The 14305-nt window shown below is 42.5% G+C and overlaps 1 protein-coding gene across 2 annotated transcripts in view; it reads left to right on the top strand.

The window, feature by feature from the left end:
• The window catches only part of ASTN1 (astrotactin 1), a 289142-nt gene that overhangs the window by 139710 nt on the left and 135127 nt on the right, over nt 1-14305 (top strand). For both annotated transcript variants that reach the window (XM_087726796.1, XM_087726795.1), the window contains exons 6-7: nt 4640-4789; nt 11229-11396. In XM_087726796.1, the coding sequence (XP_087582922.1) occupies nt 4640-4789; nt 11229-11396 (318 nt within the window). The remainder of the gene's footprint in view (nt 1-4639; nt 4790-11228; nt 11397-14305) is intronic.

The raw sequence follows: 14305 nt of genomic DNA, 5'->3' as shown, positions 1-14305 counted from the left end.
TCTCTCTCTCTCTCTCTCTCTCTCTCTTATCTATCTATCTATCTATCTATCTATCTATCTATCTATCCCCATCTCACAGAAGCAACTCTGGACATTGTATAAGAACATGATTATCTTAAGAGCTGTAAGGTCAAGATCTAAAAAACATCAATGGAATTGCAATATTTTTCTAATGATATTATTAAATTGCCATTGTTAGCCTTGTCAGTAGTTTGACTGTCCTGAAATTGGCATTATAGAGTATCATTACATGATTAGATAAAATGTAACTATAAAGCAGAATATTTGGACTATTAATACATTAAATTTTGATGAGTACATGTGCATATATACCCCAAAAGATAGAAACGGGGAGTCTATAAGTGTAGTTCTACAGATCTAGGTTCAAACATTTATTACCTATTAAGACATGGGAGAGAAGAGATAGAGTGTTCACCACTGTTATTAAGAATCTCCTCATATGTGTATTCAAGTGCTTTAGAATAAGGATTTAGAATAGGTTCTTATAAAAGAAACAGAGTAGTGATAGGGAACAGTTTGGGAATAAGAAGATGTTGACGATGATTTGACAGCATAAGAAGATGCTATCACAGGACTGAGTAAAGAAGAGTAAAGCCAAAAAAAACTATTGCTAGATATATTCCTGGTATTTCAAATATTACACAGTATTTTTTTAACTGAAAGGCAATAAAGTGAACACTAGAAGAGTAAGGTTTTTAAATATTAGATATATTGAAAAGAAATGTAAGCTAAGTAATCAAAACCATGGTAGACTGGAGCTGAACCAACAAAGACTTTATAGATTTCTTATTATTTTTATTTTTCAATTTGTTTTTCAATTTTATTGACATTTGTATGCTGCCCACTCCCAGAGGGACTCTCGGCGGCTCACAGGCAAGACAAAAAACATATATATAGAAAAGTTAAAAAAATAAGAATACAATGGTTAAAATTTCACACCATGCACACTGTTAGAGTGGGGCTGGATACGATCAACAGCCCCAGGCCTGCCGGAACAGCCAGGTCTTAGCAGCTTTACGGAAGGCCGGAAGAGTAGTAAGGGTCCGGATCTCAATGGGAAGATCGTTCCATAGGGCCGGACCAGCTACAGAGAAGGCCCTCCCCTGGGGAGCCGCCAACCGACATTGACCGGCCGACGGCACCCGGAGGAGGCCAATCTGTGTGATCTTATTGGTCGCTGGGAGGTAAATGGCAGGAGGCGGTCTCTCAGGTAGCCAGGTCCTGAACCATGTAGGGCTTTAAAAGTAATGACATTTATAAGTAACTGAAGGTGGCAAACTTACTAATACTCCTTCCTCCTCCTATTTTCCATACAAGGACAACTCTGTGAGATGAGTTAGGCTGAGAGAGGGTGACTGGCCCAAGATCACCCAGCTAGGTTTCATGCCTAAAGTGGGATTAGAACTCACAAGTCTTCTGATTTTTAACAAAGGAATTAAAGCACAGATTTACAAAATTAGTAACTTCTCATGAGTTGTAATGGAAACTAGTATGATGATAGTAAAGACATGATGAATAATTATGGTAATGTAACTCCTGAATGAAGAAGAAATCAGAATATGGGATTGCGGAAAGTTCTAGAAGAGTTATCAAGAATGAGAGGTAGCTGAGTGAACATTTGAAATTTGGTAGGGTGCAGTGGTGGGTTTCAAAAATTGTTGGAACCTACTCTGTGAGTGTGGCCTCCTTTGTGGGAGTGGCTTGCCACCCATGTGACCAGATGGGAGTGGCTTGCTGCCCATGTGACCTGATATGAAATTATGAATTAGTACTTAGGTCGGTCCAAGTAGCTGTTCAGAAGTTAGTGGTTAGAAGCAATCGTAAAGCAAAATATGGAATTAAAACCAGAAATATTTTGTTGGCTATTTGAAAGGGAGTATAATATATGTTTAATTTTACACATGTTAGCAGCTGCTGGAATTGTGTTTGCACAACAGTGGAAAAACAGAGATATGTAAATGAATAAATATTACAATGTGCAGGAATAAATAAATTGACAATTAAAATCAAGAAGGCTTTGAATACTTTTTCACGTGGGATTGGTTTTAGCAATTGCCAACTAACAGAAAGAGAAATTAGAAATCCAAAAGTATGAAAGAAAACACCAATTATGTAAAGAAAGGTCCCTAAAATGTATAAGGAAATATTACTAGATCATTATTAATGCGTAGATAACTGCGGAACATTACACACCCACCAGTAGTAGGTTTCAAAAAATTTTGGAACCTCTTCTGTAGGTGTGGCCTACAGAAGAGGTCCACTGGTGGAACCTCTTCTAACTTGTTTCAGTAGATTTGATGAACCAGTTCTACCAAATAGGTGCGAACTGGTAGGAACCCACCTCTGGTAGGGTGGCAGCATTCTCCTCTCCACAATCCTGAAGGGATCTCTACAGCTCTTCAGCTATAATAGTATGTACTACTAAGGTGTACTGTACATAAAAGGTAGCAGCATAAAAAAAATGTTAAGCCCTATTTGCCCTATAAAGAAAATATTTGAGATGCTGATTGTAAAAGAAACATCAGGTCAAGGCAAGGGCAGCATACAAAGAGTGAGCAATAACAGAAACAGAATGAACATGAGAAAACATTGTTACTGCCACTGGGTCAGAGTGGGTTCCTACCAGTTCTCACCTATTCGGTAGAACCGGTTCGTCAAATCTACCGAACCGGTTAGAAGGGGTTCTACCAGTGGACCCGGAAAGCAGGCCACACCTACAGAAGAGGTTCCAAATTTTTTTGAAACCCACCACCATCCTTGGATATGATTATTCTACACTATCATGCTCATATTTATAAAACTCAGTGCCTCTGTGAAAGGTAAGGATGACTACTGCGTTTGTGGTGCAATCAGAACATTGCGTGTGTTGAAGTTGTTTTAATGCAAACCAAAGATGCCTTTTAAAAAACAAGTTTACCTCATATTCTTATGCATGCCAGTGCTGTGCCTGAGGCAATTTAAGGTGGTTCTGACAAGTGTCGTCGGCATCTTCATATCCGGTCACATGGGTGGCAAGCCACTCCCATCCGGTCACATGGGTGGCAAGCCACTCCCACAAAGGAGACCACACCCACAGAGTAGGTTCGAACAATTTTTGAAACCCACCACTTCACTGGGTGGTAGGTTGAAGGGGGGGGGGTTAAGTCTCAGCTTCATTTGCCTTATATGGTTGCTCTGTTTACCATAGTTCTGTAACCACCCACTCCAGGTAACAGAAGCAGACCATGATTTTTCCCTTTATGTTAAAAAAAAATCCTGCTCAGCGCATTTGTTTTGAAACTCGTCCGTTTTCATTGATTTATTTTTTTGCAAGGAATTCATTTGACTTTCAGCTTTTACCACAGATGCATCCTTTAGGTGGCTGGCTAAAACACATACGCAAACAGTCCCCTCAAATTCACATTCCATATGGCCTGAGGCCGTATAAACAAGCGGCTAAGCATAAGAGCTTTTCTGTGGCTTCAGATTTTACGTGCTACCCTCACAGCATCTCCGAGCGCTGCTTCTGCCTGGATGGGATGTCATACTGGCTGTCAAGAGAGAGTTGATGGCAAAATGCCTTGACACCCGGGGAGGTGTAAAGAGGCTGCCACTCAGGGAAGCATGGCTGAGACAAGAATAGATTCCATTTGGAGAAAGCAAGAGGACTGAAGCAGTCTGCGGAGTATCATTAATTACTCTGGGGAACCTGATGTCTACGCACTTGTGGGCTGGTAATGAGGGATACTGCTGTTCACAGCCACCAATTAGGGTGCAGGCTCTAAACTGACACTGCGTCAAGAAATTGCCCAGCTCTATTTCTAAATCTACACAAACGAGCAAGGCTGTTTCTCACATGCCTTCCCTCCCACCCCACCCACCCCAAATAGAATGATTATATTTCACCTCGGTCTTCTGACCTCCCTTCGCCGTCCAGGAACGAATGCCAAAACAAACGTAAAAGAGAATGTTTTTAATCAGCCCAGACTCTCGTTGGCTGCAAGCCCAAAATAAAGAAAGAGATAAGCACTCTGGCAGTAAATCCTACAAACCTAAGCAGCAATGCAAACACCACTTCTCCAAGTTGGTTTCTCTTAATCGTGAACGTTGACTTCTGCAAGAAGGGCGTGGCACAAGCAGTCTCTTTTATAATCAGGAGAGGATCTTAATAAGCATCAACTGAGTGTAATCATCTCCTATAATTGCGCAGTTGTTCCTGCCGCTGAGTAGCCCTTCGACAGCGTGCATCCTGAAACAACTCACAAGTGTTTTCCTGATCACTCCCTCTGATCCAAGGCTCCAGCGACACCTGGTGGCCAACCAGTCTCTCCTTGCCCTGCTCGGAGTCGGCACCCTGTCCAGGGTCCTCCACCTCCTCCAGGGCCTACTCATAAGACCCCTCGCTGTCAGAGTCTGGCGGCAGCTCCAACGGCTCCTGCCGGGCCACAACACCTCGGTATCTGCACCTCTTTCTGCTGAATGGTTGGGACCCTATAAAGACCCCATGAAGAGCCATTGCACTAGCCCAGGGCCTTGATTCATAAAAGGCTCCACCAAGAGCCATTGTGCTAGCTCAGTATTGTGGCCTGTGGGAGATGCACATCTGGATTCCACTGACTTCTTTTTCTTACTGTTTTAGTGGGTTCGCCTAGAAGTCCTGTTAGCAAGACAACTCTGACTCTCATCAGCATCACCAGCTGTGTCATTGGTCTGGTCTGTGCTTCTCATGTGAGTTGCCCACTTGTGGTCAAGATAACACTTCATGTACCGGAGCATCTTATTGCTGATGGTAAGTCACTCTTCTAGTTCTCTTGCCACTTCTACTGTCAGATCAGTATTAGGTGTAACATGAATGTTAATGTTTGTTACTAGAGCATACTGTGAAACTTTGACATATATTTGCACATTGGTCAGGTAAAAAAGAACTATTTTTGACTATCTTTCTCGTTGGCTTTTGCCTACAGCATGTAACAACAGTGTAACGTCTTCATTAGCTTTCATTAATCAGGCATATTTTCTGGGATTGCAGTTTCCAGGATTTCTACTTTTAACTCAGACTGAAAATTCTGCATGTTGCAATCCTGACACATCTGGAAAGCACGAAATTGGACAAAGCTAACATCCTCCAAACCTATTGGCTATTTATCCTTTCCCATTAGTTGTAGACCTGGGTACTTGAGAGACCGCCTGCTGCCAATTACCTCCACCAGACCGATTAGATCCCACAGATTAGGCCTCCTCCGAATTCCATCCGCCGGCCAGTGCCGACTGGCGACTACCCGGAGGAGAGCCTTCTCTGTGGCTGCTCCGACCCTCTAGAACGAGCTCCCCGTGGAGATTCGAACCCTCACCACCCTCCAGGTCTTCCGCAAAGCCCTTAAAACCTGGCTGTTCCGACAGGCCTGGGGCTAAAGAACCGTTGCCCCCGTCTCGAATGGTATGACTGTTGTGTGTTTTAAATCATGCATTGTTTTGTGTCGTTTTTAATTTTGTCTGTATCCCCCCTTCCCTGGTTTGAGTTGTGAGCCGCCCTGAGTCCTCTTCAGGGGAAAAGGGCGGCATATAAATAAAATAAACATTCAAACATTCAAACAAACATATATACGTGAATATAGTCATGAATAAATCCATAAAGAATAGATTAGAATTTCAAATGGCCATCCTGTATTTGTTTATTGCATTTCCCTGCCTCCTGACAGGGTGAATTCTATTCTAATTAGTACAAATCCTAAAACATCTTACAAAGATCAGTAGCATGGCTGCATCTACTCTCAGACATACAATTTAAGAAGGACACTATTCCAAGAAAAAGAATGGGAGGGAAGGAAGATTTCTACATAAAGTTGTACAGAAATATTCATACTCAAAGCCTGGCTAGAGTAGAAATGGTACGTTCCCTGTTCTATTCATGTTGCCTCCGGAAAACTATATGAAATATGTATCTGGGGGAGGCTTCATTTGCAATGAAGGTTATGGTTACCTGAAATTGAAATTTAATAAATTTGTATGCCGCCCAATCCTGGGCGGCTTACAGAGACAAGATAAAAAGTTAAAAATTAGGAATAAAAAGATACAGTTTTTAAAAATAACACACCATCCATTCTGTCTAGATGGGCCTGGACATTGTTCAGCAGCCCCAGGCCTGCCGGAACAGCCAGGTTTTGGTGGCTTTTCGGAAGGCCGAGAGAGTGGGAAGGGTCCGGATCTCTGTGGGTAGATCATTCCACAGGGCTGGAGCAGCTACAGAGAAGGCCCTCGCTCTGAACATGGTGCACGCTGATTGTTGTCTTTGTGAAGAGCAGATCCCATTGCCCTGATTTGTATCCAACCCACTCTGCCTCTTTAATTTTCTGGATCAAGTTCTTCTGGGAGATTAATGTACCCTTAATAGTTTGTGGATTCAGGAACATAAATAATCCTACAGAATTATTTTCTATACTTTTTACCATATTTATGCATGTACATATTATTTCCCCTCTCTCAGATTTGATATGGGTAGTTCCCATACCTAGTAATCTCTGAAGATTGAGTCAAGAAAATTGCTATTATATATAATGTAGTGTTATTTGTATTATTATTTTTAATATTGTAAGCCACCCAGAGTCACCACAATAAGATAAGGGGATATATAAATCAGATGCCTATGCACACATATACATATATGCATACATACCAGAAGACATTGTTTGAACCAGTGATTATGTACAATTTTCACCAGGAGAAGCAGGAGGCTTACAGATCCAAAGGGCCCTGGAGAAAACATATTATGTGAACTCCCTTTAGCCTGGATTCACATGTGTTAGTCACACCTGTAGATGACCTAGTGGCAACCAAAGATAGTAGTGATGTCTGGATCCTCTGATTTCTTGGTGGCTTTCAATATCATTCAATGGTATTCTTCTGTACCATTTTAGGGTTCACCGACAAAACCGCGAAGCCCTTTTCTGCGCCGACATAACTGCGGAGGGCAAAACTGCGCTGTCCGGAAAGCTAAGGAAAAAGGCGACCGTAGCACGCCGACATAACCACGGAGGGCAAATCCACGCCCTCCGAAGCGCTCAGCAAAATGCTTTTACTAGCATTCAAAACCTAACCCTAACCCTAAACCTAACCCTAACCCTAACCCTAAACATAACGCTAACCCTAAACCTAACCCTAAACCTAAACCTAACCCTAACCCTAACCCTTAACTTAAGTTAAGTTACCTTAACTTAAATCGGCTTTCTGTCGCCGCGCTGTTGTAAAGCGCCCTTCTGTCGCTGCGCTGTTGTCGCCGCAGTGATGACGTCGCGGTGATGACATCGCGGTTTTAGCGACGCGGTTTTGTCGGCGTGCTTTTGTCGTGCGCGCTTTTGTCGGGTCACGCCATTTTAGGGGATTGTAAATTGAGGGCACAGTGCTTCGGTGGTTCTCCTCCTTCCTCTAAGGACAAATCCATTGAGCAGCATTAATGGGAGAAAGAGATCTTTTCTGGAATCCCTGATTTACAAGATGCCTCAGGGTTTGATCTTGTTCTCACTCCTATTTAGAATGTACATGAAGCAGGGTCCCAACTTTTGGGGCACGAGGTACTGGTTCCGTGGAGATAGGTTTTTACACAGACTGGAGAGGGTGTGGTTTTGTGTGCTGCCTGCATCCTGCAGATGGAGCGTCACTTGTTTGCACAGTTTCTGGCATGCTGCAGACTGGTGGCGGTCCACAGTTTAGGGGTTGGGGAGCACTGTGTTAGATCATTTGTTAGGATGAGGTTAAATATCATTGGTAGATTGGTGATACTCAATTATACAAGTCTACCATGAGCTGCCCAGGTGATGCTGTCAAGGTTCCTTCTCGGTGCTTGGTGGCTGTAAGGATGTGGATGAGGGGAAACAGGTTCCTACTGAACCCCAACAATATCAAGTGATTGTGGGTTTTGCTCCCTTACCTGAGATCTTTAAGCATTTCCCCAGACTGAGTAGGAATGCAATCTGTTGTAAACATTCCCCCAGGCAGAGTAGGAGTGGAATCTGGAAGTCCACCTGGATTCATAACTCCTGCTAAACAAGTTCAGAAAGCTATAGGCCATGAGACCCTTTGCACAAATATATCTTATGCACCAATAGTGCATGTTTCTGAATCAGTAGCCCATGTTCTTGCTCTTTCATGCATTGGTCATTTCCCATTTGGACTGCAAATGAGCAACAATGCAGCTCACAGAGGAGGCGTATAACATGTTCCTTCTAGGACAGACATAACTATCTGTGCTGCTGCTTTTTGCACCAGGTGAAACTTCAAAAATACTCTTCAAGGGCAGTCCCATGCAGATCACATCGCAGCAGTCCATATAACATTCTAAAAAAAACCTTGGTACCAGATTTCTTCAACCACCAAGTCTACAGACTGCATTAATCTTTAAATGAGGTCTTGCTGTCTGCAGAATGCTCTCTGTTAGGAAGGACGGAGGTGGATTTCCATACTGTGGCACTCCTCTTTTTAAATGATTTCAGTTCTGAAATACAGCAGGCCCCAGTTCTATTGTGTTTCAGATATCACATTAATATGTTTGCTTTCTCCAGTCGTTTAATCATCTCTAACCCCTCCTCTTTTTTTTAATAGATAGTTTTTAATTCTGAATTTATCCTGCATTTATTTTGGTCTTATTGTATATTTTTGAGACTGTTTTAAAATGTTTCAATATTTTTTTAAAATAAGTGGGAAACCAATACATTTAATAAAAATGTGCTATTAAGCACTATGTAGGAGGTTTAAGTGACAGCTTTGCATTGGAGAATGTGAGAGATGCATTGAGGATATGGTAATATGATAAAAGAAAGATACTTTTTCATAGAGCATAATCTTAAATTCAGTGTAGGACTAGAATCAGAGGCCTTTTTAGCATAAACAAAGTAAAGACATCAACAGATTTCATTTTGAAGCATAGGCTAACTTTGAGCCAACATATTTACAGAAAAGAAAATGTGGTTTATGGGTATCAGAACCCCATTTTCTGTTGCAAACGCTTCCCAGAACATTGGAAACAAATGCCGCCCCCTGCAAAAATGTGATCTGTGTCCCACCCACACTGTGGCAGGCGTTGCTCCCCCCCTCACCTTCTGTTGACAGATGAAGTGAAAGAAAAGCAGAATCTGACAACATGTATGTCACATTTGCCATCTGATAAATGAACAGCCAATAAAGAGATTTTATCTTTGGAAACCATTGCTAATTCAACATTGGCCTTGGGGAGGTCGGTCATGCCCAGAGGTGGGTTCCTACCAGTTCAGAGAACCGGTTCGTCAAATCTACCGAACCTACAGAAGAGGTTACAAAATTTTTTGAAACCCACCACTGACAGACAGACAGACAGACACACACACACACACACAGACTCACACAGAGAAAGAAAGAGAAAGAACGGAAGAAAGAAAGAAATAAAAAAGAAAAAAAGAAAGAAAAAGAGAGAGAGATGAAAGAAAAAAAGGAAAAAGGGACAGAGAGACAAAAGGAAGGAAAGAGAGAGAGAGAGAGAGAGAAACATGGCTAGCAAGCCACTCCCACAAAGGAGGCCACACCCACAGAGTAGGTTCGAAATTTTTTTGAAACCTACCACTGACAGACAGACACACACACACACACAGACTCACACAGAGAGAGAAAGAGAAAGAGAAAGAACGGAAGAAAGAAAGAAAGAAAAAAGAAAAAAAGAAAGAAAAAGAGAGAGAGATGAAAGAAAAAAGGAAAAAGGGACAGAGAGACAAAAGGAAGGAGAGAGAGAGAGAGAGAGAGAGAGAGAGAGAGAGAGAGAGAGAGAGAAACATGACCAGCAAGCCACTCCCACAAAGGAGGCCACACCCACAGAGTAGGTTCGAAAATTTTTTGAAACCCACCACTGGTCATGCCAGATTGGATGGATGTGTGTTACATAACTTACTCTCCAATACCAAAAATGGAAAGATGAGTTCTTGTAGAAAACCAAATTTCAGTTAGGTTGAAGCAGAACTTTGCTTCCTAATAGGAAACTCTTCTGTGTCCCAATAATTTGTTTATTAAAGTATGCAATTTCTTACTGTGTTCTGAAGTGAAACAGTCTAGACAGATGTTCTGACATCTAGGCCTGTTCTGACCCCCACCTTGTTCGTTCAGAAACGAAAGCCAAACAAAGCTTGCAAAGGAATGTTTTTATCAGTCCCGGCTCGGGCTGGCTGCGAGCCCAAAATAAACACAGATAAAAGGTTCTGGCAAAAGTAAACTACTGCAAAACAAGATTATATAAATCAAATCACTTATCCAAGTGCTTTCTCCTGATGATTGCAAACAAACAGAGAACTTGACTAGAACAGGAACGGAATGGAACGTTGACTTCTGCAACCAGGGCATGGCACCATCAGTCTTTTATCCGCAGGAGGAGATCCTTAACGAGCCACAATTGCTTGTTATCCTCTCCTGTGAGCATCCTGAAACCACTCACAGGAGGTTTATGTGTCAGAGTCTGATAGCAGCTCCAAAGGCTCCTACCGAGCCACAATAAGGCCAATGAGGGGGAAGATGCTCGTGAAAGAGGACAGAAGTAGAGGATGGAGAACAGATCAGATTGATGGAGCAACTGACCCTGATTGAAGCAAAGAAACGAGTTATCTTACTTAGCTGGAAATTTAATAGGAGGTTTTGTCCTTAGAGCAACCCGGTTTCATGGATCTCTGTTGAAGAGTCGGTTGGCTTTCATGGTATCAAATGTACTTCCAAACTTTCTGTTATTTGAACTTTTTTGTTAGCCTAGATATACTTTTGTATAAATTGTCCTAAAAATCATGATAGGAGATAATAGACACATGTGTAGCCATATCTACTGGAGATGGACAAGCCGAGTCTAAGGCATCTGCAATGATGAATGGCTGACTCTTCAAAACAGGATAATTGGGGATGTTTGAAGTGGGTCCTGGAAGAGATATTCCCAGATCATCTCCAGAAATGAAAGAAAATATGCCTGCCTAATGTTTTTGTTCAAAGGGAAAAAGCAATGCTTGCTAAGTACATCAGAAAAGTATTTTCTGATTATAAAGAAATAACACAAATTATAAAGTGGATTTTAAGTAACATTAGACAAAATATTCATTCACATTACAAATCAATTTTCTTTCGTATGTGGCATAAATTAGAGGGAAGACTTAGGGGAAATGTAGATCTCACCCATGAAAATGTGCCTTGCGTTACTCTTTCAGAATGCAGTTTCTTTCCGTTTTCTGTTGCAGGAAGCCGGTTTATCTTATTAGAGGGGAACCAACTGGATGCCAGCGACTGGTTAAATCCTGCGCAGGTGGTTCTTTTCTCCCAGCAAAATTCTAGTGGGCCGTGGGCCTTGGATATGTGCGCCCGGCGACTTCTCGACCCTTGTGAACATGAGTGTGATCCTGAAACTGGTAGGTGGGTGCAATATGGTGATTGACATGTATCTGGGGGATTGTCAATTTCCCAAAGCTATTGAAAAGTTTGGTGGGAAAATGACCTTCACATTTCCTTGGTTTCTGTAGGGTGATAACAAAAAAGTCATATGAAATTCCCTTATCTTGAATCCAGTTTTTCTTCTACCCAGCAGACTATTTTTTGATGGATTAAGTTACACTCTCTGATTTAGGCTGACAATCCTTCATATGAACTATTATAAGAAGTACTTGCACTCAAATTTTACACATGCTATGCAGCGATGGGATTCAGCCAGCTCACACCTATTCGGGAGAACCGGTTGTTAACTTTCTAAGCAATTCGGAGAACCGGTTGTTGGAAGAAATCTCATTTGGTTTTTTTCCACTTTACAGGGCTAATCCTGTAAGGAAGGCAGGAAGGAAACATTCTGGTGTTGTTTCTAGCCTAATCTTTATTGCCCTGCTTACAGAAACTGCCTCTCTGGTTAACCCTTATTACATCGTAACAACTAAGGTGAAGTGCCCGATGACATAAGTGATGTTGCATTGGCCACACCCACCCAGTCACATGAGAACCAACCACTGAGCCATGGTTCCACCACAAAACCGCGTTCGACTAAACTGCGCTCGACGAAACCGCGTAGCTGACGTCATCAACAGGGCGACAACAGCACGGAGACAGAAGCACGCTGTAAACGCTAAACCTAAAATTAACCCCTAAAACTAACCCCCCTAAACCTAATCCTAAACCTAAACCTAACCCTAAACCTAACCCTTAACCTAACCCTAACCCTAATCCTAACCCTTAACCTAACCCTAACCCTTAACCTAACCCTAAACCTAACCCTAACGCTTAACCTAACCCTAAACCTAACCCTTACCTTAAGTTGAATCGGCTTGCTTTCAAAGCGCTATTTAAAGCGCCCTTCTTTCTCTGCGCTGGCTGTTGTCGCCCTGTTGATGACGTCAGCGACGCGGTTTAATCGGGCGCGGCTTAGTCGAGCGCAGTTTTGACGGGTCACGCTGAGCCACACCTACCCAGCTAGTCATTAGGGCAGAGAACCGGTTGTTAAATTATTTGAATCCCACCACTGATGCTATGTTAGGAGGAGAACCTGAAAATATAAGAGTTTTTAATACGATTGGTGCTAGATTCTACCATTTCTTCAGCAGGCACAATTATGAATTTCTAGAGGCTACCCTCTAAATCTAGAGATGGTTATCTCAGGAGGCTGGTCCAGCCTTCTCTCTTCTGCCCATGCTCACAGGGGGCATGTTTGTTCCACATTGACATGATGTGACTCATTTGCCCATCGTGTCTGCATTTCACTTATTCACAACCATCTGCCATGGCAGCTGCCAATTGTAGCAGACCTCTGAGGGGGATGGTTTCAAACACCCTCCTCGGGCTTATTTCTAAATTCATAGATTTTTGCCAGCATTCTGTAAAAATGGTTATGTCTTCCAAAAAAGAAAAAAAATGACAAAATAAGTACTTCTGTTGTACCTTTTGTTCTTTTGGGCTGTATTCTGACTAAATAACTGTGTAGCTAGTATTTAAAGCATACAACTGTGGAGACCTCTTCTTCATCCCTACCTACAGATCAGGGATGGGTTCCTGCCAGTTCTAATATCTTCTATAGAAGAGGTTCCACAAATCTACAGTGCCATTTAGAACCGGTTCCAGTTCCCCCCCCCCACCCTCCGCACCACACTTGTCCCACCCGCCGCTCACTGATTGGCTGGCTCACCAATCACCCTGCCCGCCTCTAAGAGTCCTATCTAAACCTTAAAGTCTTAAAGCTGTCAAGTTTGAACATCCCTGGGGGTTTTTTCCCCTAAAGAGTTAGGGGTGCAAGGGTCTTGTAACTTGACAGCTTTAAGACTTGCACACTTCAGTGCCAGAGTTCCTGAGCCAACATGATTGGATGAGGAATTCTGGGAGTTGAAGTCCACAAGTCTTAAAGCTGTCAAGTTTGAACACCCCTGGGTTTTTTTTTCTAAAGGCTTAGGGGTGCAAGGGTCTTGTAACTTGACAGCTTTAAGACTTGTGTGCTTCAAATGCCAGAGTTTCTGAGCCAACATTTTGGTTGCTAAGCAAGAGCGTTGTTAAGTGAGTTTCACCACATTTTAAAGGGGGCCACGCCAACCCAGTCACATGACTGCCAAGCCACTCCCACTCAATCACATGGCTGGCAAGTCACTCCCACTCAGTCACATGGCCAGCAAGCCATTCCCACAAAGCAGGCCACACCTACAGAAGAGGTTCTAAAGTTTTTTGAAACCCACCACTGCTACAGATATGTCCAATATAATTCAAAAGACAGAATTTACTTCCAACTAATTCAGTTGCAGCCTTAATGTAGGCTTCCAAACATGTCATTCAGGGAGAGGAGTAAAGACGTGCATTCAGCGGAATTATCATATGTCTACAAGCCTTAAAGCACAAATTAACTTATGATTGCAATTGCAGATTTTTTTGGCATCATAATAATATATGGTAGGGAAACTCAAACTACTTCACTGCTTGAGAGGCAGAATAAAATGGGACCTGTCCCTGCCGCCTGTACCAAGTCACTTATGGAGCTAGAGTTGTCACTGAATCTCGTTTTAATGCTACCAATGCAGTGGTGGGTTTCAAAAATTGTTCCAACCTACTCTGTGGGTGTGGCCTCCTTTGTGGGATTGGCTTGCCGCCCATGTGACTGGATATGAAGATGCCGATGACACTTGTCAGAACCACCTTAAATTACCTCACACACAGCACTGGCATGCATAAGAATAGGATGTAAACTTGTTTTTTGAAAGGCATCTTTGGTTTGCGTTAAAACAACTTCAACACACGCAATGTTCTGATTGCACCACAAACGCAGTAGTCATCCTTACCTTTCACAGAGGCACTGAGT

This window comes from Thamnophis sirtalis, unplaced genomic scaffold (assembly GCF_051295495.1).
Source record: "Thamnophis sirtalis isolate CommonGarterSnake01/CBP01778 unplaced genomic scaffold, rThaSir2_p1.2 scaffold_12, whole genome shotgun sequence".
NCBI lineage: Eukaryota > Metazoa > Chordata > Lepidosauria > Squamata > Natricidae > Thamnophis > Thamnophis sirtalis.
Note: the sequence above shows the minus strand (reverse complement) of the source record. Positions and strands in the feature narration are given on the sequence as shown.